The sequence below is a fragment of the Ptychodera flava genome, chromosome 21 (assembly GCF_041260155.1).
Source record: "Ptychodera flava strain L36383 chromosome 21, AS_Pfla_20210202, whole genome shotgun sequence".
Taxonomy (NCBI): Eukaryota; Metazoa; Hemichordata; class Enteropneusta; family Ptychoderidae; genus Ptychodera; species Ptychodera flava.
In genome coordinates this window covers 16246491-16272524 of record NC_091948.1, presented here as the reverse complement: position 1 = coordinate 16272524, position 26034 = coordinate 16246491, and the positions used below count along the sequence as shown (strand labels likewise).

Sequence of the window (26034 nt, the reverse complement as noted above, 5' to 3'; positions counted from 1 at the left end):
TCGAGTGAAATCAGCCGTTTTTTTTCAGCTTCGCTGATTTTATTGTTTTGACATTGGAGGCCTTGTATTAAAATAAATCTGAATCTGAATCTGAATCTGTTTTGACATTGCCATTCTTGTCTCACGTTAATAATGTTGTTAACTTGTCATGTAAAGTCAAGAAAACTAATTCAACGATATCATAGTCAAGATAACGTTTGTAAATATAGAAATGTCTTGGTATTTCGTCGGTACATTTGAATATGAAATAAAGACTAAGTATTTCTGTAAACGGCCAAGCTTAAGGTGTTCAGTCAATAAAGTAGGCATGATTTTCAAGTTTTTTTTAGCAGTTTCACTTGCTAATTTTTGTTTATCCTTTTGCTGTTGTAGGACGTATTGTCATCTGCTGCGGCAGGAATGGCGCTGATCGACTTGGGAGCTACGAACAGTAGAGACAATTGTGAAAATGGGCTGCGAGCACGCGGCAACGAGTCGGCAGATTCGTACGACATTGAAAGACAGGCGAAAAAGAACGAGGAAGTTGCCCGCGCTCTTCAAATCGACAGATTCTGTCGCTACGCCTTTCCAATTTGCTTCGTAGGGTTCAATTTCGTGTACTGGCCAACGGTGCTAATGAACCACCACGACACGCTTCAACTACCATAGATGACTCCAGATGTTTGTTAATAATCTGTCGACAAATATCACAATGTGCCATACAACCAGGAACGTATTATCCTGTATTTTCAATGTTCAACGACTGCTTCGGGTTGTTTTTTGGGTTTTTCAAAACCCACGATGTATATAATTTACTTTTGTAAGATTTCGAAAGCTTCTTTCCAAAACGTGGGTACACGATGATAAATATTTTAAATATAATGTAAAGAATGACGCCAATCATGGACTCAGAAACTGTAAAATTTCTTTTGCATTTTTGCTTCGTTGGTTTTTTCTCTAGCTCTTTATCATCTCAAGTTTTTGCAACAAAGATAGGTGATCGATCTCTGTGATCTAACTAAAGCATACGACCCGTGCTTCTTTGATAATATACAACTAGTCTCAATATGCCTGTAAAAATCAATACATATAAACTAAGCCAACAATATGATAATTCTGATAAATGTCTTGTATGTAGGTAATAACGACTGATAGGATAATTATTCAGTGTTATCCGTTTACGATTTCTTCCTAGCCTACATGTTCGTCTTGTTACATGTATGCATATTCCAGGGCCACGCATACGTTCTATTCTATCGATTTACCGCCATTCATTTTGGCGCCATTTCAATGTCACGGATTCAAGGGATTTCCTGATGTAACATCCACTAATACCCTATCAACGGAAAAAAAAACCTATTTTGTAGAAAGTACGGCGTACAATTTCACTCGTGATTTTCTGTCATAGAAACATTGTTAAAGCATTGTCAAATGGTACACAGTACTTGTCCAAGTTCGTATACTGTGCGCTGAAACATTTCAAAGGCAAGAAATTTGCACAACCAGTATTCGAGATCGTTACAACATAAAATGATCCGTGTGTCAACTTCAGGAAACTGTCTCTGTATTTACGTAAACCACTATTATATAATAACAAATAACATTCATGCAGTGTAAGTGTCAGCGGCCATTATTTGGACTATGACAGAAGAACGATATACATTAAATGTTCTGCAAGAAAAGAGATGGAAGTTGCTTTGTGTTGAAGATAATTATGAAGTTTGGATCGCAAGTTATTGCTAATCGATGATGTAAGCATTGAATGTAAAAAAGTGCAACCTACAGGTGTCCGGAGTTGCCGGTGTACATGCATAGAGAGAAGCCCCTTCTCTCTATGTATACTACACGGCAACTCCACGGACCTGTGGTGCAACCTAACTCAGTGAAGAAATGCAATTCAAAGCAATCACTCATCTATCATCCAATTACAATCATCCAATTAATAGATGATGTAAGCATTGAATGCAAAATGTGCAACCTAACTCAGTGAAGAAATGCAACTCAAAGCGATCACGTATCTATCATCCAGTTACAGTGGTTTGTGTTGAACAGTTTGCATTGCCAACACCGTCAGTTGTAATTAAAGAGAAATCAACTCAGCGAAGTGTTACGAGTAGTCAATAATAGCGGAGAGAGTTCTTCAAAATTCACAATTCATTACTGAAAACAAGGCTTGGCAAGCGCTATCTTGGTCATATGAAGGCTAATGCTTTTAGTTCTTCATCAAAGATTCCTTTCTCATGTCATAGTTTCGATATCGAGCATTTGTTTGTGATCTGGTCTGTTTAAAGGTTGCGACCAAATTATTACAGCGGCATGGTTATTTTGTGATGATATGATAACCAAAAAGACAGTGACTTTATTGCTTGCCCGTAATTGGTAAAATACTTCTTTTAGTCAATATTACGATTTCAAACAATTGCTCGAGATCAAAACTATCGAATGAGAAAGCATAACTAGCCAAGATGGCGCTTGTCAAGCCTCGTTTTCAAGTATTGAATTTTGAATTTTGAATTTTGAATTTTTAAGAACTCTCTCGGCCATCGTAGAAGTCAAAGCAATACCACACTTCCACACACATCCCGCTCAGAACGCACCTTGTGCAAGCGTTATTTGTTCGGATCTGGTGATATTGTTTCGGCTACGCCTGACTCCTTTCTTCTAGAGAATGTTTCAACTTTCGCAGAGTTGATTTCTTGTGATCGACTGATAATAACGCTAGACGATTGTTACACCTGACAATGTTGGTAACTCCTCATGTAAACAGTATGTCAGGTTCACGTATTGCCAATGGTTCAATGCAAACTACTGTATTCAGTAAGTGAGAGAGTGAACATCTTGACAACCTAAACAGTAACTCTTTGTTTTAAAGACCTTAACGCAATATTTTATCCTAATTAACAATAACTGAGTACATCAGAATTAAAAAGATAGATTTATTCCCATAAATCATACCTTCATAACAACTGGTGATATCTAACCATGAAGAAAGTACGTGTAACCTATTGTATTACATTTATATACAATGAACTGTACAGTTGCTGTTTTTTCCTTCTTACATGTCAATATCTTTCTAATATTTACAACTCATTACATTTCCAAATATTTTTTATCTTACGACATGTTTGTGTCATATTTTTTTTTCATATTTTACGATTCCACATTTGGAAACATGATACGTTGCTGCGAAAAGTACTACACGTGTTACAAGTTTTCGAATTTACCAGTTTTCCGAGGGCGGGGAAAGCTGACAATCGAACACAAATATGAAGACAAGTGTCTCAAAGTCATAGAAGTTTCATTTAAATTTTTTACGGTTTCTGAACAACACACGCTGACATTAAAAATCCACATTTATTGCTATATGGGGGAATTACCGGTGAATGTGTCATTGGAGATAATTTATGGATTGGTTTTTGAGAATCTTAATAAAATACGTCACATGTGTCGACATTATCAACAATAATTTACATCTGTCATTTGTTTCTTATCTTGATTAAGGGGTAGTGAAGCTGAAGTATAGCAACAGTTTAAGGGGTAGACCCACCTTCCTTGAGTGATTTTGGTCATTTTTTGTTTTATGGTAAATTTTGAATCTGTCTAATATGGCCTTTGAGTGGACGATAAGTTTGAAACCATAACATCCTCGGAAATGAGTTAGATTTTAACAAAAATGAACATTGTAGGCCAGTTCGCGTGCCGTGTTTTTCTTATGTCTTAACGGTTTCCAGATTAGTCAAGGCTATCTCAAGAGCGTAAGTAGATTACGTTAATTCCGTCCGGAGGAGTGCGCATGCGTCAGTCTTCTTCCCAGCTGCCGGCAGGAAGTATGTCGTGGCTACTAAACATGCTGAAGGTAGCCGTCGATTGCAAAAGCATGGTCCACAAAAGCGAAATATCAAGCATATGGCCGGGAATGAGAGAACAGTTAAAATTGTCAGAGTTACAGTCAGGCTTAAAACTCCAGTTTCCGATGCGTTGAAAAGGTGTAAATTGGAAATGGTCGCAAGCGAGGAATGTAACGCAGAACGCTTACTCATTCAACACTAAACTGAGCTTCGAACAAAAACTGGTGATACATCTTGCGCACAACAGAGAGGCTGCTCATTGTAGTTTACGTAATTTTTACCTCGTTTTCCTATAACACGTATTTAATAAAACTGTTCCCGTACAAAACAAATAACGGCCGAAAATCCAAATAGTAGGTCTTTGTCTTTACGTGTTTGCTAAATAAAGCCCAGCATTCAAAATTAATCGCCGCCGAAAACCAAAACGTACATTTGTGTCCGCTAACAAATGACGTGGACTCAATGAAAAGTATAGTCTGACATTCAAAACTGACGCCGCCCCAATCAAACTAGGCTACTCCGAAAATCCAAAAATTACGTCTTTTTCTGATAACAGTTGACATGTTTGTCTGCACCTTATGAAGGCCGACATTCAAAATTAATCCCGCTCCGAACTAATTGCGACTGATGATAAAAATGTCAGATGATTTTTTAACGTCTGCAAATGCCCAGTGAAGTCCGGCAACCAAAATTGTTACCGCTACATTACGGTTTACACGTAAAGCATGCAATGAAGATTACGTTCCTGTACGTCACCACAAGTTTTCTATCTTTTTTGTGAAAATGGTTGCGACGTCTTTTTGTTTCGACAGTTGGGCGAGCAACATTCCTCTCAGTAGAAATTAGAAATATGCCAATAGTTCGAAATTTTATAACGAGAAAATCGCGCCGGTGTCTGCTCTGCCCGGTTTGGAAACGTGAGCTTATTGTTTTGTAAATTCTATGCGGACACAGAGGGAACGTGATGCGGGTAATGCACGTAGAGTTTAGAATGATGCCGTGATTTACAATGTAAACACAATGTTGACCTAGCATTTGTTTTTCAGTCTGTACCGGAGCTAATCATAGAGCATATATAATTTGTCTCGATGAAGTGAACTTTTATTGGCGGACTGCTCATGAAGTGAGTCGAAGTCCAGGGTCGAAATCAATCTCGATTGAAAAGTATGCGATATTTCACAGCTCAAATTCATGTCGGTATAGCTTTAAAATCATTGCGATTGAATTGTTATTAGGTAATTATAAACTTATGCGGTAAATTTAAAGAAGACAAAATTGAACACGAGAGAATAATTTCCATGAATTTGAAAAAAATCAAACAACCATGAACGTGCTTTTTTTGAATCAGCAACTACTTTTTCCTGTGGATAAACTCAATCACGCTGAAAAACAGCGTGCTGCTGGCCTGTCTATCGTCGCTATTATAGTCAACGGACAGTCGCCACCGGAGAACGACGAATGCTCGTTTCCACACATCAGCCAACGCGATATTCAACTGTTTGATTGAAGTTCACGCATTTCATTACTTGTACAAAATTCGACCGTCGCGGTTTTAGAATGACGCATTCAGTTTAATATCAGCGTGGTCACAGATTCACATCTGTTTTAGGTACTCGCCTCCATGGCACTCGCGAAGCCAAAACAAGCCGCTTTTAGAATTGTTCAAGTTTCGTGTCAGAATCGATTTATTTCAGTTTTTCGCCAACTTTTTATCTTTCTATTAGGAAATCGTTTTAGATACCAGATATTGTCAGGTGTTATATTTAGTTTAGCGTAACGATGGGTTCTAACATGGCACAACACAAAGTTAGCCCGGCACTGGTGCTTCTGAGGTCGGAAACCGCGTTCATGTAGCTATCCGTTTTTAGCTCCATGCCATGTTCAAGGCGGACTGTGGTCGTACTTCAACATGCAGTACGGAACGTAGAAGCTAACGTACGCAACACGGCGTCTGAATGAATTCGTCTTTGTCGGTATGTACCGCATTGTAAATTCATTGTCACGTGTCTCTCTCCGGGCAGGAAGGTGAAAACGCGGTGACGATTGTGCAACCAAAAGAGAGGAAAACACAATGTCATCGGACTTGGCATGCAAACTCACATAATTTTACGAAGTATATATGCAGCCAGCCATTTCTTCGCTTGCGGCTTGATAATCAGATTTTAACTGGTACACTACAGTGCACAGTTAATACGCTAGTTTGTATTTAGCAAGAAGATTATCCCCAGATTTAGCTCGGAATGACAGTTGTGTAAATAAAGCCTAACGCTTACGCCGCGAACTGGCCATTTCAGTGTTCATTTTCTTCCAATTTTCACGTCATGTATAATTTCATTCATACCACAAATTCAGACAATTGTGTAAAAAGTCCTGTACTTCATTATGGCTGGGAATTTCCACCGAAAATGTGAGCGAACCGGAATTTTAGCTGACTTTGTGCGACTCGAAGGGTCGCATACACATTTCTGCGATTTACTCCGTTCCGTTTTTGGCAATGTATCGCAACTTCTGGAGAGTGTAACTTGGCGCCGCGTTGACGGATTAGCCTTATCTTTGCACAGGTTGTAGTTAGTGACTGTTTCTACAAAACCGTGTCTCAGAATTCCGATAATGTTCCGAAAACAAAAGATATTGTGACAAACGTGGACAAAAGCCGTTTATTTATTCAGAATCCACCACTTCTCACTTTCAAGGCTAATTGTGCAAAAACAAAGCGGAGTATCAAAAATCCAAGACACGGTTTTTTACACACCTTACCCTGCTATCGTTTGCAGTAAACGGCTTACCAATGGCCATCACCCTCTCGTACTTACACTTTTTTAAGTGAAAAAACTCAAAAACACACATTTTTGAGCAAAACAAACACACGCAAACAGGTTTTGAAATATTCTTACAATTTTTATAATCTTCAACTGTCGACTTTCCCAAACATATACTACATGTTGGGTAAAAGATTCATTTTAATGGTGAAAAATCAGGTTAAAGAAAAGTGTCTGCGAATGTGGGTCTCCCCTTAAAAGGGGGGAAGTTTGCAAAGTAAAAGTCGGTAAATCTTGGGTACCGGGTCAAGTTAAAACAACACATGCATTTACACTGGTAATATTGAATAGCACCAGAGTGAAGTAAAGTATTACAATAAATTCCATAGATAAAAATACAATTAGATATAGCATCTCATTATGAGATACTGGGTGATGCATGGTGGCTCTAAACATTGTTCATATAGCAATCTTTTCAACTCTTACGAAGTCCTAGCCTTGAGTTGACTGTAGACTGTAGACAAAAGCGTAGACTAGGGACTGGTGAAGAGAGTACCCAAGCACACGTCAACCTAGCTGTTGGTCCATAGCTGTGGTGTTTTCAGACGGGATTCCTGCCTTTTACGGGCTGTGGTGGAGGGGTAAAAGCCAGCTATGGACCCACAACTAACGCCAACCAAATACAGAAGAACCGTCCAGTCATTACTACAGACCTATTTCTAATAGAACTGTGTCTAAGGTTATCGAAATCGCCAACATCCAATTTCGATGGTTTTCGCTCTTGTTCTGCATATACATCCAATCTTTTGCCCCGCTTATTTGACATCGCAATATCAATTTTCACCAGTATACTGACGACAATCCGCTCCAGTGGCATTATCTCTCCAAATCTGACAACTTATGAACAAGATGAAAAGACCCGTTCACAAGGTTAAAACATGGATGACACAAAATAAACTCCAGCTCAATGAGGGTAAAACCGAACTTCTCGCAATAAGGTAGCAGTTCAATTGGTCACCTCACGTATAATGATTGCATGAACATTTTGTTGAAATTGTCAACTTTGCATGGAATATTAGCTTGGCATTTGATGAAAACTACATGTACACTTTATGACAGCACGTTCACACGATATGCTAATAATTTTACAGCCATCTTCGCCAAATACATGTATGTCACATTCGTCACTACCTAAAACAACCAAAGAAGTCTGACAGATGTTGGCAAATGCCCTAATCACACCAAAACTAGATTAGTATAATTCATTTCTTTGTGGTTTATCATCAGCATCCATTTTTCCATTTCAACAGGCACAGAATTCTGCAGCCTGAATTGTGTCTCACACCAGGAAAGCAGACCATATTACCATATTACTATTACAATACTTGTTCCGGGTACACAACAGAATCCAGTATCAGATCCTTCTTGTCACGTATAAAGCGTTGCCCAGTAATGCTCCTGGCTACTTGTTGGACCTGATCCATTTCAAAGGTTCATCCAGAGTTCTTCAGATTTACATTCTACTTCATGTACCGCGAACTGTATATATATATATATATATAAAACTGTATATATATATATATATATATATATATATATATATATATATATATATATATATATATATATATATATATATATATAATATATATATATATATATATATATATATATATTAATCAGTAACGTGCGTTAGCCCGTTATTCAGTAACGGGCGCGCGTTAGCCCAATTACAGGATGAGGTACGCATAACCCACTAACTTCCCATATATATATATATATATATATATATATATATATATATATATATATATATATATATATATATATATATATATATATATATTCCTTCTTCTTCAGTTTTACATTCTGCTTCATACCGCGAACTGTATATATACTGCAGGTTATCTTCGGTACTGGTATTGTCCCCATAATAATTCCTGCACAGTTCGTCCGAGTGGGTCATCAATTATTTGAGATCACTGCTTGACAAATATCATTGCAAATGAGTTTCGTACAATAGGAACTGAACGAATGACCGATCAAGGAGAAAGGTGTTCACTCATGATCACGTCGAGTGCTGTGAATGGATATCAGATCGTAAGCGCATTGTGTTTGCAAAATTCCCCCTCGGAAAATATCAAACTGACTATTAATTCTGCCCATGGGTCCCATTCATAGCCCGTAATAAAATGTTGCGTTTCACATGATGATGGAATGAAGTATGCAAAACAGTTAGCTTGTTGAAAGAATCGGCGGATTTCATTATAAAATCCATACAGTGTCACCCTGTCAAATGATGCGAATCGCCGGTCAAAGGGACTTTAAGACATTCTATTATCCCCTTGTCGACGTCTCGTATATGCCATATCTATTGTGTAGATCTTGATTTGTTTCAGAACGGCATAGTTGCAACTGAGCTCTTTATTTCGGCAAACCCTTGGGATAAAAGGTTTCTGTTTTGCTGCCTTATTGTCTACGTGTCCGTCTATGCAAATGCAGAAGCTGTCTGGCTCTTCGTCGTCTTCAAGTCCGGGAAAATCTTTCAATCTTTAAAGGCAGTAATTATCGTTGAAAGCAGTTTTTTAATTTACAGCGATATAACAGACACCATACCCAGACGTTTTAATCAATAAGACTAAGAATGGTGTGGAAAGATGATATTTGCTGTCAATATTCTCAGATTTCTCTTTTTACCTAATTGATAAGTTACCGAGATCGCAGCTCTTTATAAACCTCAAAATAGTATACCTTGAATGTGCCTAAAATTATGAAAACGGGTTGCTTCTGGTTGATGCGCGCATTGCTTGAAATCTGTCTCGTCAGCCTTTATTCTGCTGTCTCCGGAGCAGAAATCGACGATGGAAAAATTGAAGTATAAAGTCGCAAGATGGCGTGCATGCTTTATTATCTATGGCTATTTCACTTTGATTGATAAGGACGAATTATGACCTTGTTGGGAGTGCAGGTGTGAGCGAACGAGAAAAAATAGCATAAAGCGGAATAAATCATTTTGAACTTGGCAATTACGGAACTTTGTCATAATGTACATCGTAAAATTTACTAAACGTTGCAGCCATGTTGCCGTGATGCGTCTAGATATAGTGCATGAAACAAATTTTTTGTAAACAAGAAAGTCGTAGTTTCCACGACCCCTCCCTTTAATTGTCCACGGTCCCTTATGGATCAGTGTGAATGTACAAATAATATCTCGGGGTGCCTTCCCAGCCTAGGTCGCCAATAGATAGCTTCATATAAAACCCAACAACAACAACAACAACAACAACAACAACGTAGGTATCGTAAGGTTTGATGTATTAGGTAGATATTCTGTCATAATAATGTAGAAGTTCTGATAGACGCATTGTTAAAATGGCTGTTAGATATTGAATTGTCCCTCGACCAATGATTTCATGCTGGTCCTGGCCCAGTATTGGGTAGACGTCAACACTGGACTATTAACATTGCTAAATAGGCGTCATTTAGAGACAACGATAGATGAGAACATAGTTGATAATATATTTGAAAAGAGCACTGTATAAAGACACAAAAGACAAATGTTATGTCGATAAGCGCCCTCAGTATGAAATGGTGATGTTTACGTAAAGACGAAAGTATATGCATGATAATGCTCTTCTCATTCATCATCGTGATCAGGGCGTTATCTCAAGCTCAATATCAGCGTAGATATGTGTGTGCGTGTTACTTTTCTCGGTCTCTCAGTCACTGTCTCCCACACAAGTTTCACCCTGCTCCGACCATTGCCTTTCGGCGTCCCCCTCGGCGTCCTCTTCTACCGTTCCCTTTCACCTTCCGTTGCTCGTTATCGTCAAACCTTGACACTTCTGCAGCGCCATACCACGAATATTATTGCGATTATGATCTTTAACATGATATACACGTGACCTTATATTTCATATTTCTATACAAATCAAGATTCTAATAGAATAAAAAATACTTATTGCGTTCCTTGTCCCGATTAGATAGTTTGGGGTGTTATAAATGCAAATAATTGCAAGGATATTGCAAAGTTTTATGCATGCCATTTGTGAATTTATGTTTTTGTTGAATATTTCGAACATACTTCGTTTGTATGCAACACAAGCCATGCATTAGTTTCGCACCAGTAGTCATAGACACATATTTATCTGAGTGTTATTGGTACACGATTGCTTTCAGTCACAGATGCATGTCTATGGCAAGAACGACTCCCAGAGGGTGAGCTCAGTCTCAGAGCGTGGTCAACTTAATTTTATCGTCTAGACTTTCGTACGAAGACACGGAATCTCTCATGTTTAATGGCTCCAGACCGGAACTTTCGTCGAGGGCTTTGTTGTCTTTTTCTATCTGCTCTATCAAGGTGTCGGTGTACAGGGTATACACGTTCATTTGGCGACGACTGTTGGCCAACGCTTCTAGATATCGTTCCATTTTGCTTTTCTTGTAAAAAGGTCTGAAAATAAGGAAAGGAAACAATTAATTGTCCATTTAGAAGCCACGGGAAGATGAAAAACATGGGAGAACAACAAAAATGTCACTGTTTATACTCGGACATACAATAGAATGTAAAATGGAATTATCGCCAAGAGCTTTTATATCCTTAAAATGTGTTGAATTTGATCGATCGAATCGAGTGTATACGTCCATAGACCATCCAAAGAGCGTCTATGATACGTCTTAATAACATTGCACAGAATATCGGTGATGATTTAAACCGCGAAGCAGGCCAGTGAATTGAAATATCCATGGTTCGCTACGCAAGGTTCAATTTACCACACAGTCGTTCAATACAGCGTAAATACATAAAGTCATAACATTGCGTTCTCATGAAATATACTGAAAATATACAGGTCAGCTGTGTAGAGGAAGAATGTTGAAGTAGATCTCAATAACTGCGCCAGTCAAACGATTGTGCTGTATACAACCGCATGGTAGAAAAATAGCGATGTGACCCAACATTCTACAATTAAACGTTGAGAGTATGGGCACGAAATCTGAATTATTTACAGTTCGAGATAAATAGAAAATTAGGGATTGTTCAGAATTTACTTGGGGGGGGGGCCGCTGGAGGATTTTCTATTTTAATGGGTTTTTTTTCTATGGCCCCCTGGTAAATTATGGCCCCCCCCTACCTCGTATTTCCAGGGTTTTTTCCGTGTCCCCCTTCCTATATATACGTGCATGCTTACGCACTAAGACATATACAGTCTGACAAGTTTATCACACTTTGCAGGAACAATACAGTGGTCATTTAATCAATGCTATAACAAAACTTTTCAGAGTTACAATTAAGTGGCCATAAAAAGCATGTTTTGTAGGGACTGCAAGTGGCACACTTTTGGGAAAGCTAGTAATGAAGAAATCAGATTGTAAATTTCTGAAGAAAAGCTAATTATTAAACGTTAATATTTCTTACATAATGTCCACTCTAAATGATCCATTTTATCGTCCTTTTCTTGATTATTTTGACGATTACTTTGTCCCGGATATTGTTATTTAGTGGTGTATATCAAACACTTTGGTTGTAAATTTTGCCAAGTTGTCTTTAGCATTACATACTTGTACATACAGTGTAATTTGTGTAAATAAACATGACTACACCGTAAATTTTCTCACTGATACACATGATACACACAAAGACAAGCTAAGCACACATACTTCAGTTAGAAATTGTAGGAGCACATAATTGGCAAAGTGATATCTATCTTTGAAGTTTAATGGCACACGATTTGCAGGTCTCTAGATATTTATGAAAAGTGAGATGTTACATGCACAAGTCCAGCATACATTTTCATCTGATGATGCTGAATAACTTGCAGACTCAAGGTGAAAATTGGGGAAACCCAACTAGTGTTTTCTTTTCTCTTTCTTTCAAATTTGGTTGCCATAAAACAAAGTGACGTGGCTGTCACTGAAAGCAACTATCGTGAGAAATATTTCAGAACCTTTGTTGAACAGAACACCTTATCCAAAACATGGATTCACATAATGTATATGTTGTATTTCTGCTAATTCCACTCTCAATTCAATGTTCATTAATGCAGATAACCCTGGATACGTCAAAGTTCACATTTTGTCAGCAGTACATTTTTTTAAAGTTGACAGAGCATGCATATTTCACATTTTCACATTTTTTTCCAAACTTTAAAATAGTCATGATGCGAATGTTCTCAGATGACAGGAAACAAAACATGTTAATTTGTTTTTGCCTTTCCTGCTAGCCGTCACTGAGAAATCCTTGATCATACAAATCAGAACCAATGGGATACTAAACTATTAGTATCATTACACAAAGTGTGAGCCTACCCACAATTCTCCTTGCTCCATACACACTGAGATCACTTCTTGAACTACAACAAATTTCTTGTGTACACAGGATGCTATGGTCAATATTGCAACAATCTGGCACCATAGTATTGATGCAAACGATCTTTTGGATGCACATACAGAAGTATTAGAAAATCAACCTTTTTTCAACGGAGGAGCTAGCAAATTTGTAAATTTTTCACCGGATGTTTTTGACAGCCATGCGAAATTTTATAGATCAGGACTTCTTGGCAAATACTTAATTGATGTCTTTTTTCCTTAGCCCCCCTAAAATTGTGGTATTTTTGTCTACCCCCCTATTTTTTCTTGGGTAAAATGGCTGGCACTATGAAATCCTCCAGGCCCCCTGGAAATAAATTCTGAACACTCCCTTAATTTGCTGAAAAGCAACAACGTTGTAAATGTAATTAGCAATTAATCACAAGAGGGTTTGAAAGAACTTGAACATTACTGAAATACATGTAACTGACCTTTTTCCACAAAATATCATAAAAATCATGATGAAAAATATGAAGGCAAGTAGGACCGCACAGCCAATCAAGAGAAATGATACAAGAGATATCTTGCTGGATGACGTCACTCCATCAGGAACGTCTACTTCAGGGTGTGGAAGGATGCCTCGAGTAGAAGATGCTGTGGGTGGGGCGCTCTCTTCGGATGCTGTTAGTAGGGCGCCCTCTGCAGATGTTCTGGGTAGGATGCCCTCTACAGATATTGTGGTGGGTAGGATGCCCTTTGCAGATGTTGTGGGTAGGATGCCCTCTGCAGATGTTGTGGGTAGTATGCCCTCTGCAGATGTTGTGTGTAGGATGCCCTCTTCAGATGCCGTGGATAGGGTGCCCTCTGCAGATGCTGTGGGTAGGACGCCATCTGCAGATGTTGTAGGTAGGATGCCCTCTGTAGATGCAGTGAGTTTAACTTCTGCACACAAATGAAACAAATAAGCAATCAACTGTTGCTATATGTTTCTATAAAAAACATGGTCCGGGCATGCGCAGAGTAAAACAAACATCGAAGACCCGGCATTCGCATTGATGAACAGTTGAATAATTTACAGGGTAAATGTAGGCGTATTACTTAAAAGTCTTCAGTCAAAAGAATTGAATGAGATAACACATTAGTGATCGTGTTCATTGATATGTAACATGTTCTTTTAACAAGTGACCTAGCGGGCGATATAGACTCGCTGTGTTATGTAATGAATAATTATTTGCGACACATGTTGATGAAAAAGATGGAAATCTTTGATAGCTCATTTCAGTGGCCCGACAAAAAATTGCAAAAGTAGCTGCAAAATACGATGTTGAAGATTTCATCACAATTTGAATATACCACATTAAGATCATCTTTAAGAATCTTTAAGAACATGTCAACCAAAATTTTTGGAAAAAATTGCAAAACTTGCCCCTAAAAAAACAAAATTGCAAATTTCATCAGAATTTCAAAATATCATCCTTAATAACACCTTGGAACCTGCATACTAAATATCAAAGCTATAACTTGAGCAGTTTTTGAGAAATTCCTTGCCTTGAAAATACATATATGCAAATTTCACCATGATTTGAATAAATCTAACTGACGTCACCCCTAAGTAAACTGCATATCACATTTCAAAGCAATCGGACTTGCGGTTTTAGACAATATTTTTTCACCAGCAAATAAATGCCCAACAAATACAAATATGCAAATTTCACCACGATTTTGCACAAACCTAAGTTAGGTCACCCAAGTGAACTGCATATCAAATTCCAAAGCAATCGGACTTGTAGTTTCAGAGAAGAAGGCAATTGTTTACGGACGACGATGACGACAGACGACGACGGAAAATCAGCCTATTTGATAAGCTTCGCGTCGCTGACAGCGGAGCTATAAAGTAAGCGTTACCATTTAAAATGCCACACTATTTTAATTGCCAACGACCACATATCCTAGTTAAATAATCTCTTCATGAAAACTTGACAATTGACCCGCTACGTAATATCTCACCTTCACAAGTTTTGCCATCGTTTCCAAGATTAAAACCCTCTGAACACGAACACCGGAAGCCTCCAATAACATTACTACAGTTGTGCTGACAACCGCCATTATTTTCAGCGAGGCATTCGTTGACATCTGGAAAAATAATCAGGAAAGCTTTGAAAACTAAATAATGTCGTTACTTTTAAATTCAAGAATAAGCTCGGTATATAGATACAATTAAGTTATTATGCAACTTGAAATTGAAAGACTTAAACTTTTGCTCAAACTTTAACTTTATTAAAGCCTTATTTAATCTATTAAAATTCAATCTTGCAAACCCTCCCAATACCCTCCATCGTACAGGTTTTATCAAAGCCGTTTGGTTTCCTGTGGAGTTTTTGAGCATTAGAAAAACTCTGCATATTCATATAACTGGAATAAATCTTCAGATAATATCTCACCTTCACAAGTTTTGCCATCAATTCCAAGATTAAAACCCTCTGAACACGTACATCGGAAGCTTCCAAAGAGATTATTACAGTTGTGTTGACAACCACCATTATTTCCAGTGTCGCATTCGTTAATATCTGCAAAAATAAAATCGGGAATGATGTGTGAATCGAATTCTACAAACTTCGCTCGATAAAAAGAACAACAGTTCGTTGTATTAGCATCCATAAATTTGGCTGACTTACAATGCAATGTATTAACGAAATTCAAGCCGATGCACAGTACAATTTTACAGAGTCTGAAAGACAAATTTTCAAGAAAATCTACTCGTCGTTGGAAAGAGAACGACGTATAATGAGTTGTTCAAGCAATCGACAATCGGGTGTAAAATATGATTGTTATTTATTTAACTGATCGTCAAGTTTGCATTTGGTGTCTTATTGCTTTTTTAAACTTCAATATCAACATTGTTGTGATTAATTTCAGCCTGAGTAATAATCAACGGATAGTGGAAGTTTGGTCAAAGTTTGGTCGGATTATCCCTTCAGCGTAATGGGATAAGATTCTACAGCTATTCCATTCTCTCTCTCTCTCTCTCTCTCTCTCTCTCTCTCTCTCTCTCTCTCTCTCTCTATATATATATATATAGTCGAAAAACAATATTGTAGGACAGGAGATCCCAATGGGTTATGCAACGGATGAACAAACGAAAAAACGTTGGAAAGAAGCACCTGAAGAAGCTTTTACTATGGAGCGAAATGTCGTTCGCAAGAAATACATCCAAGTCAAGACGAAGTAACTTTATATATATATATATATATATATATATATATATATATATATATAATATATATATATATATATATATATATATATTATATATAACATACATAGGTAAAGAGTATCTCACCTTCACAAGTTTTGTTATCGTTTCCAAGGTGATATCCCTCTGAACACGAACATTGGAAACTACCGACGGTATTTGAACAGTTGTGATGGCAACCACCGTTATTTTGAGTCACACACTCATCGACATCTGTGGAGAAATTTGGAAGTGTTTGACTCTACGACTTATGAACGTAAAAGTTCTCGGTAATGTTTTAATGATTTCATGGTTTCATACAAAACATCAAACAATTCAGAGTCACCCGCTCTTCCATTATGGTGTACTTGTAATCGTTACGGCATCACGTGACCCATACCTTGACAATTGCCGTTTCCTCCCTGGACATAGCCTTCTCGACATGAACATTGGTGAGTTCCGTTTAGATTTGTACAAATTTGATCACATCCACCATTGTTGTCACCACATTCATTACGATCTGAAATAAAAGTATTGACACAATTTAAACATGACGGTAGAAGGGCAGGGTTTCACAAAAAAGCAGTAAAATTTACAAAACGGTTACATGTACGGTCACATGATGATGATGATGATGATGATGATGACGACGACGATGACGACGGAAGAGGAGGAGGGGGAAGAGGGGGAGGCGTGGAGGAGGATGACGGTGGTGGTGACCCTCGCCGATAAAGAGTAGGAGTCGATAAAGAAGTAATGGGAATGTAAGGGATGTCATAGGAACAGTGAAAGCGGAGCCTGAAGACAACGATTGAGACGAATGGTAAAGGTAATACTAGATCGTACAACTGTACTTGATGACGGTTGGTGCTTGTACGGCGTTGGGTGATTACAAAGGTGAGAAAGAAATTCGGAAAGAAAATCGGAAAATGTACAAAGTTAAGGAATATCAATGTTTGTTTTTAATTTTTTTGATTTACCTGTACATGATGTTGAGTCTTCATTTGCGAGATATCCTGTTCTACAGGAACAAACGTAGCTACCAATGGTGTTGATGCATGTATGATCGCAGTCATGAACCGAGGTCTGGCATTCGTTGATATCTGTACGTGAGTTTTCAAATAAAACGAAAGAATCAGTCTAGAGAATTGTAGAGATTGAGGGGAGCCGAGTTTATCAAAAGCAAATGTATGATTGCGGGGAGATTTCAAAACTCTGGACGATGTCATATGCACGGATCATATAGTAGCACAGCTTTTATTACCGATACACGACTTGAAATCCCAGGCGAGGCTAAATCCAGGGACACATAAACACTGCCCTCTGCCGTCGACTTCAGAGCACATGTGGTCACATCCACCGTTGTTGACTTGACAGTTTATATCTTCCTTTTCTGAAAGAGAAATATTTCTCATCACTTGACAATGATTTCAAAGGGAAATAAGTTGAAAGATTTCATAAATTTACAAACACATAAATCATATTTTTTGTTATGCCTTTTTTGTCCCAGTGAAAGGCAGTTTGGAAAGACGATAACAACTCTACCCGCTAAGGTTTTTTCTAACTATTTGCTAAGCGTGCTTAAAATTTAAAACTATGACCGTAGATACAAAGGAGAAATTTCCACAGAATTGTTGTTGTGTGCGTCTCTACGCGAGTAATTGTGATGCACGACTTATTCACATACAGAGTAGTAAACCACCGCACTTTTGTTGATATCAAAAGTAGTAAACCCATCACTTTTCTTCATATTTAAATTATTAAACACAACGCATTTTGGTATACCTATGAAGTACATTCATAAATGTTAGATTTACTAGTTCACATATGGATGACAGTGAGGTAGTTTACTTATTTGCACGAGAACAGTGTGACAGCAGTGGGTTTACTAGATTGAATGCCCGTGGCCAAAAGTGGTAAAGGATCAATATCACTTACCGATTGGAAAACATTGGACGCTATTGTTGTGGAGGCGCTCTTCATAACCTTCACAGCAATAGTATTGCGTTCGGTAATATATACGTGACACACGGCGAATCACCTGCTGATACCCTATTCTGCAAGAATGATGGAACGTGAAAGAGTCAAAGTCAAGTTGGAAATATCAATGGATTTCCACCTGGTTTGTGGGTAAAGTCGAATATTGTCGCCTGAAAAGAAACAGCGTATCAACTGTTCTGGACGGTATCGTCACTAGTACAGAAATTTGCGAGAAATTTGCTTGCTTTTTTAGCAAGAAGTGTGCGAGAATTTTGTTTTCTCGCAATCATCCGTCGAGAACTGTGTTTTCTTGCTCTCCATCTACGAGAAATTGAATTCTCGTAATCAACCAGCAAGAAATTAGTTAGCAGATTGATTGCGACGGAGAATTCAGTTTCTCGCAGATGCAGAGCGAGAAATCACAGTTCTCGCTGGTTGATTGCGAGAGAACAAAATCTCGCAAATTAAGTGCGAGATATTAATCTTGCTTGTCAACAAACTCTACAAAACACAAACTTTTGACAAATTTTAACGAATACAGTGGGCAACTAAAACGCATAATATAATTTTAACGACAACAAAAAACAAGAACAACAATATCGTAATCATCAATATCATCTACAATGCACACAGTTCACTCGAGCATTTTACAGTGTTGCGATTTCTGAAAAAGTAAACTTGAAAACAAGCCAATATACAATGAACAGATGTAAATAAGACATTAACCACAAAAAAATCAACAAAACCGCGAATGAAGGGAACTGAAAACAAAAACGAGCAAACCAGATCTTTCAATTCCTCAAAATTCATAGAATACGAGACACGACTGTTATCAACACAGTTTGAATTACGTCAGTGATTTTACATCTATGATGCATTTGACATCTTTGAAACTAATCATTTGGACGGGATTATGAAGATTGTCATGGTCTTCGTCAATACTTAAACCGATGAAAAATACATTCATTTCTCTCTTCCAAATTATCTGTACAGAGTTAACTTGTGTTTTATTCGTGGATATCAAAAAGCAAAACTGTCCTGAAATCTCTCGGTTGGACACATAATGACTCTATCTCATTTGTCAGGCACTCCTGCCATTCAACACAAACATTCTACACAACGCCAGTAAAATATTTAACGTTAGAGCCATCTACACTTTGGTAAGAACTGATTGCCTCAAGTTAAGTAATCATAATCAGTAAGACTAGTGCATCAACCCAAGATTTTGAAAACCGAATATTGAAAGGGGCAGTTCTCAATCCCTGGTTCTCGCATTAGTGGTTATTGACATTGATTGTTTATGTGATTCTAGTCTTTGTTCTTCTTTGAAAGTTGTGCACAGTTAGTCAACTATCATTACTTCTTTTGATCCAAGGTACGTTGTAATTGATTGGAACTAAATTGGGATAATTGGATTGGCAGAATTTCTCAAGAATTTTAGAAATTTCTCTAATTTTACACCATATTTGCTTACCATCTTTAAAATTTTATACACAATTTACGATGCTGTTGAAATGTTATGAGTAAGAATCAGTGCATGATAGTATATAATGCAATATTGTTCAAAACATATGAACAATTTTCACATTTGAATGAAAATATGAGAGTTTGTCTGTAGTTTCTTCATTACTGAAACACTAGTAATAATGTCAGTTTGTCATTTTTCCTCGACCAAAATGAAGCTTTTCGATTGATTTACAGTTAAGTCAGTCAGGGTCTTTTAAAATGTGCCCTGACTCAGTTTTATGTTTATGAAGCCTTAAATTCATGAAAAAGTCAGGGGCATTTCAAAAGTGCCCTGACTCAAATTCGTCCATTAGAGAAATTTTAAGCATTTTGTCTCGTTTCTTCAGTACATTTACACAAAAATGAACTTATTTTCATAAAAATGAATCCGATGAAAGAGGTATGCAATAATCGTTGTGTTTTCGTTGTTTTGTCCGATGAGAACAATATTTCAAATTTTACACTATTCTATCATTTTGTAAAATTTCAGCTGTAAAAAGTTCGATTTCGTTACATTTTCCTAATAATTACTCTCATCCAATTTTCCCAAATTAGTTCCAATTGTGTTGTTGTGATTGATTAAACTTAAAGAATGTTTTTTCATAATGTACATCGTAAAATTTAATGGTAAAGCTATATTTTAATGATGCATCTAGATACCTTACATGAAATACATTGTTTTTGAACAAGAAAGTTGCACAGGCGCAGTTCCAACGACCCTATTCATTTAATCACTTCTGTTTATGATTGAAACTACATCTGAACAACTCTGGTCTGTTTGGGGTACGCAAAAACACAAACGTAAATTATGCTCTCCGATACAGTTGATATCATTGTATGTAACATAAAATGTGTCCAAAGGGACGCTCGCTTTAACATTTTACAGCAAGGAAAATGTATTTAAAAACGACTCACTGTCTTCGATCAGACAGAAAAGGAAAACCTCTTTGCTGTCGAGCTCTGAAGTCAAAAGACAATGCTGGATTTTATTAAAGACGTCAAGATGACATGTTTTAAACTACGCATACGTGTCTGTATATGGTTGTCATTAATTATAAAGGTGGGTAGGGTGACTTCATTTCATTGTAAAACTTTAGTCTATCGGCAGAAAACTTTTTTAGTCTTCTTTTGGAATTTCACAGAGACTTTCGTTAATTGTTCAAGCATGACATCACATTTGGAAGGAGAGGATGGACCGATAGTTGACTCACCTGTATCTTGTACACAGACTTTCAGGAGAGACAGAACCAGCACCACACTGCTCCCGATAACTTTCCTGTCTCGTGGTGGACACCGTTTTATCTTGGTGACTTATGTACGTTATGATCCGAGAACAAACATTTTCTCTGGGAAGAAAGAGAAACATCTTTATATGTATAGCATCTACTCTCATACATCAACCCGTTTTATTTTTACAAAGAATCAATTCGGTAGAACGCACCTCGGGGACAGATATTCGGGTTCTCAATTTTCTACAATTTTTTCTGATCTACCCACTTGTGGGGGCTCATTTTAAGCTCTTGGAGAAAGAAAACCTTTCACCGTCTTAGTTTTTCGAAAATTTACAATTTAATTTTTCGCCCACAAAGTTAACACTGGGATGGCAGCCATTTTGAATTTCAAATATCGCAAAATATGGGTAATTTACTTTGTACGGTGACCCCATGTTTTTATTGTAGATTTGGTGAGAGAATGATTGAAAGTTTCGTTTAGGAAGTTTGAGCAAAAGTCTTTCACTTTCGAGGCGCATAGTCCTTATTCTGGACGCGTCGTCATATCAATTCGCTACAGCCACAGTCCCGCAATCACATGTGCAACAGCATATGCAACTAAGCACCAGGAAAAGACTGCCTGACCCTGAATTAAACATATCTTTCAAAAAGCAGAGCGCTTTGTATATAGTCATTCTGCTCTGTCGCAAGTCTGAATGGGAAGATATTTGGTTACGCAACAGCGCCATGAAACTTTCGAAGTTAGCCTTGAAAAATAATCAGAAAATTTCTCGGTTCGGTTTAATCAATGTCCTGCTCTTCTTCAAGTTTGACCCATTCTCGAACAAATAGTAAGAATTGCCGAGAAATAATGTAACGATTGCTTGGCGGAAACAGTCGATATGCGGAAATACCGGCAGCTTTATTTACATGCATACCTCTGAAAACACTAAAATTCATGTGTTTAATCAGATACATAACCACGTCATCACGTCCATTCAAATTTTCCAGCCAGCAGTTAAAATGCAAAGTGACTTACATGTAAAAAATTTGTAAATATATTGTGTGTGTCAATATATTATAGACAATTGTCAAAGTTCGTTGCTTCAGTAAGAAAAGTTATGTGGTAAATGTGAATACAAAAACATACACACACACACACTCTCTCTCTCTCTCTCTCTCTCTCTCTCTCTCTCTCTCTCTCTCTCTCTCTCTCTGACAGGTTATGCGTTGCTCTGAGAAAAAACCCCGTTTGCACTAATAGTCTGCAAGCAATTTGGTTGAAAGTCTCTCTCTCTCTCTCTCTCTCTCTCTCTCTCTCTCTCTCTCTCTCTCTCTCTCTCTCTCTCTCTCTCTCTCTCTCTCTATATATATATATGTATATATATGTGTGCGTGTATATATACATAAACACAAACATATATATGTATATATGTATATATGTACATACACACACACATACACACACACACACACACACACACACACACACATATATATATATATATAATATATATATATATATATATATATATATATATATATATATATGTGTGGTGTGTGTGTGTGTGTGTGTGCACTGGGTGTGTAGTTATGTTGGATGTTTCGGATATTCGGATACAGACGATTTGAGAATAAAACTTAGTATTTCACGAATGAGCAGAGTTTCGTAAGATAGCTATTCTAAAAGGAGACAGAATCTAGTTTATTAGCTTTGTCTGCTGTTGCTCTGTGACCTCAATATCAAATTGTGGTGAAATCCATGAAAAAGATGGGAACATAAAAAAACGATGCTGACTGTACAAAGGACGTTCCGTCCACTCTCATAAACACATCACGGTTCCTTCCAAACAAGGAACTGAAATTGTCAGATTTTTTTTTGATTATGTAATACAGTGACTCGCTTGCCGTTGTACTTCTGTCTACGTCATAAAGGTAACTATCTGACAAAGTTCTAAAAACACATCTAACCTTCCGAGTCGTTCTATAATCATGGACTTGAATCACGCAATGTTATAAGTGTCAATATGATATAGTAACTGACAGTTTAACATCCTGAAACACCTGTTCTGACAGCAGGAATTGAAAAAATATTCCATACAAATCCAAGATCTATGTATTGTTCTTTAGCTCTAACTTTTGACCATATTCTCATTATTTTTGTTCCGGAATGCCAACGAAATACGCTGTGTACAACGGTGTGTACAATTCTATTGTTGTTATTGCTGGCAAATCATTCTAGTGTGGACCAGACTTCTATCAATAACATTGGATATTACGTACGAAGGCTGCATCAACAGGTTGAACGCGGGGCATTTCGGGAGTTTTTGCCCGGAACAAGAAATGTATACTTTACAGAGAGGACAGAACTACTGAAAAGAAATCTCCAGGAGCAACAGCTAAAGCGCAGCAGATCATCGTGAAAGTTGTCCCTGATTAAAGTATACTAAGTGTAGGAATGCCATGAATAGCAAAAAAACCACAAACAGTAGAGAAACCCTGACTTACATAACTCATGCCGCTTTTCATCGCCCGTAACGCGCTATTCACAGCGGAAACAATCGAGGCATGACTAATGATATAAAAACTCGAGGGCCATTGTTTCAGAAACCCAGATACAAACTAATAAGCTTAATTTTGTCTCTAAATTTCACCGTTTTTGTCCTCAGGTCATGAAGAAAAATATTATTAAAAGTCTCGCTACTATCAACCAGGCAGTAATCACACAGAAAGCAATACGACTGTTTAGACACAGAAACGAAATCAGAAAAAATCTCGTGACTACCTACCCCGGTTCGGGTTCAGCGACTGCAGCAATGACTAGAACGCCCAAAAGGCATGTAACCACACCCGTTACAGATAATGTAGACATACTTTAGTACAGCAGAACTTCAGAAAAACGAAGCTATATACCAAATGACGTCACATTCTGAAATGGGAAGGAAACCCACAGGATTATCGCCGATTCCGTTATATGTGATCATAAAGGTGCTCGTGACACCCCTATTATGTGTTCTTGCTGTGTGCAGTTATTCTCTTTGCGATCGTCAGCATCTCTCAGTAACTCTTCAGCAGTGTTAGATCATAGACACCAGTGTACATGTATATGGTAAAATCATTTACTGAGCCATCTTCAACAATGGCTGAAATCTGCTTGTAAAATACACGAGTAGCTGTGACGAAAATCTGTTCGGTGGTCGGCTGTTTCATTTACAAAGCGTGAAGAGACAAATAGACATTGAAAGTTTACAACAGTAGATCATCTCTATTTGCTCAGCGAATTCGGCGCTTTGTTTCAACTTCTATGTCACGCAATTACAGGCCCTGTGAGACAATGCTACGTAAGCGTACCAAGCGTATTTCGTGCCGATTAGCCAAGTACTTTCTGGTCTTCAGCTGTTGCCAGCTATTCAAAACTCAAGGCTAGATGTCAGACTTAGAAAAATCGCAACTCTTTATTAGTCTTGTATAGATTCTTGATCACTAAAAGATTCATTAGTCCCAGTACGATCACAGCGTTCATTAAATCTTCAGCCGATGAGAAAGATCAAGTTAGGTTTATAATAAAAAGGATAGCAAAATATACTCACACGTCGGCAGTTCCGGTTCCTTGTTCACAATGTCAGCCCAGAATGTGGACCGTTCACTTTCTCGCAGGTATAAACTGCGTTCTTGATTTAAAATACTCAGCATACCTATTCGAAAGTGGATCAAACCATTAACTTAAGGGGGGTCAAAACTAAATGCCCGTAGGCTTCATGTGACGTAACCGATGGCATTGAAGCCATCATTGTTCTCTCGACTGTCCTTTGCCTTTGCATCACGGACCGTGTTTACATGCATACTCTTATTTCTCTGCTTTGCAGTAGCCGCTTCCTTGGACAGACATTCAGTTTATGCCCACTCCCCTCTACCCCGTTGAACTATTAAGCGTGGCTAATCCAGATTATATTGCCATAAAGCCCAAAGACCACGTCAATGTAAACCTCAAAAGGTAGAATTTTTGGACAATCTTTAGTGTGTTTTAACCACTTGGTAAAACATTTTGGATTGTTTGTGAACAGAATGACTCACGAGAATTTCTCGGGTTTTTGATAATATTACACTGTTACACCTAGAGCGATATGAAAAGTTTAACGCGAATACGCAAGAGAGATCCGGGGAGAGATCAAGAGAGACAATTCCATGTGTAAAAGATGGTTTATATCTATCTGATAATACATTTACTTATTTCAATTGTTGCTCACTGTCAACCTATGACGACACTTTTACAGATATAGTGTAGACAAGTTTTAGGACGAAATAAAACCCACAAATCGTCAGATTCATTCTCTGTACGACCTCTAGTGTCGAAATGAAGATATTTAAATGAAAAGCTGGCTGAATACGACACCAACTCGTCGTCTCCCATAGATGTAACTTCTTTATATGTTTTACTCACACTGTCTTTGAACTTTCTTTTAAAAAGGGGTAATAGCTGTTTCTTATCATAATATTACCTTAATTTGTTTAACGTATATGTATGTTTTTTTCGTCCAGTCAACACAAAATATTAATTTTGCGAACACAACGTTTTTTGTACGATACAGTATGTATTGTTATTGTCGACAAATGAATTCTTGTCGAGATTAAGCTTCAGTTGAGAACAACAACATTGCATAAACACAAAGAGATATTGATAAATTGAACGACGTGATTTTATAACACAGAACTCTTTTATCAGAGAGAACACAAAAATGAAAGACAACAGAACGTCACGGTGAAGATATAATGTTACCATAGTGACACGTCAGCATAAAAACATCCATCTTACTTCAAAATGTTAAAACTGAGCAACTGCCGCCAGGTTTGGGCTTAATTTGAAACAATTAACCCCTGTACACTGGGGTTTTTTTATGGCTACAAAGAAGTGAGTTTATCGTTATCCACTCATGTCGTCTAAAGAAGAACGCTGTCGATGTTAGTTTCAATGAAACACTAAACTTGCAGTCATATCTTCTGATATGTTGAATAAATCATTGGTATATTCTCAGAAGCATCTCGATATGTATGATCAATTGCTGTACGGCTGATCACAATTGATGAGGAGACAATAGATGGAAGCATTACCGCCCTTGTTGAGAAGACAATTAGGTGATTACGCGTGCAATCACGGCAGTATCATGTACAGTACTTCACGTTAAGGTTACTGCTCCTCGTTGATGCATCATTGG

At 37.6% G+C, this 26034-nt stretch overlaps 2 protein-coding genes across 6 annotated transcripts in view; one reads left to right on the top strand and one right to left on the bottom strand.

The window, feature by feature from the left end:
* LOC139121554 (glycine receptor subunit alphaZ1-like) overlaps positions 1–3445 on the top strand; it is a 74190-nt gene extending 70745 nt beyond the window's left edge. For 2 of the 4 annotated variants that reach the window (XR_011549316.1, XR_011549315.1), the window contains 2 exons: positions 373–1764; positions 1967–3445. Coding sequence is in view for 2 of the 4 variants with exons in the window: in XM_070686556.1 (XP_070542657.1) it covers positions 373–648 (276 nt within the window). In the remaining 2 variants the exon portion in view is untranslated. Of the gene's footprint in view, positions 1–372 lie in introns of all 4 variants that reach the window. The other 2 variants (XM_070686556.1, XM_070686557.1) reach the window with 1 other exon arrangement.
* A 6435-nt stretch (positions 3446–9880) lies between these two features.
* Positions 9881–24541, bottom strand: LOC139121553 (matrilin-2-like). 2 transcript variants are annotated; one of them, XM_070686553.1, is made up of 12 exons: positions 24412–24541; positions 23611–23750; positions 20822–20956; positions 18063–18181; positions 17389–17517; positions 17105–17227; positions 16525–16644; positions 16233–16358; positions 15334–15459; positions 14900–15025; positions 13384–13834; positions 9881–11039 (listed from the first exon to the last, which is right to left on the bottom strand). In XM_070686553.1, the coding sequence occupies exons 2-12, from the start codon at positions 23691–23693 to the stop codon at positions 10817–10819; spliced, it is 1761 nt and encodes a 586-aa protein (XP_070542654.1). In that variant the 5' UTR covers positions 23694–23750; positions 24412–24541; the 3' UTR covers positions 9881–10816. The 2 variants fall into 2 exon arrangements, with proteins under 2 accessions (XP_070542654.1, XP_070542655.1); XM_070686554.1 differs by lacking the exon at positions 15334–15459.
* Between the last annotated feature and the right edge of the window lie 1493 nt (positions 24542–26034).

What these genes read in the sequence shown, in the direction of transcription:
- LOC139121553 (XM_070686553.1), bottom strand. Translation starts at nt 23,693, where the DNA reads ATGTCTACATTATCTGTAACGGGTGTGGTTACATGCCTTTTGGGCGTT. An exon ending in GGATTTCAAGTCGTGTATCG is followed by an intron (nt 17,228 to 17,388) that starts GTAATAAAAGCT and finishes ACTCACGTACAG; the next exon opens with ATATCAACGAATGCCAGACC. An exon ending in AGGAAACGGCAATTGTCAAG is followed by an intron (nt 16,359 to 16,524) that starts GTATGGGTCACG and finishes ATTTCTCCACAG; the next exon opens with ATGTCGATGAGTGTGTGACT.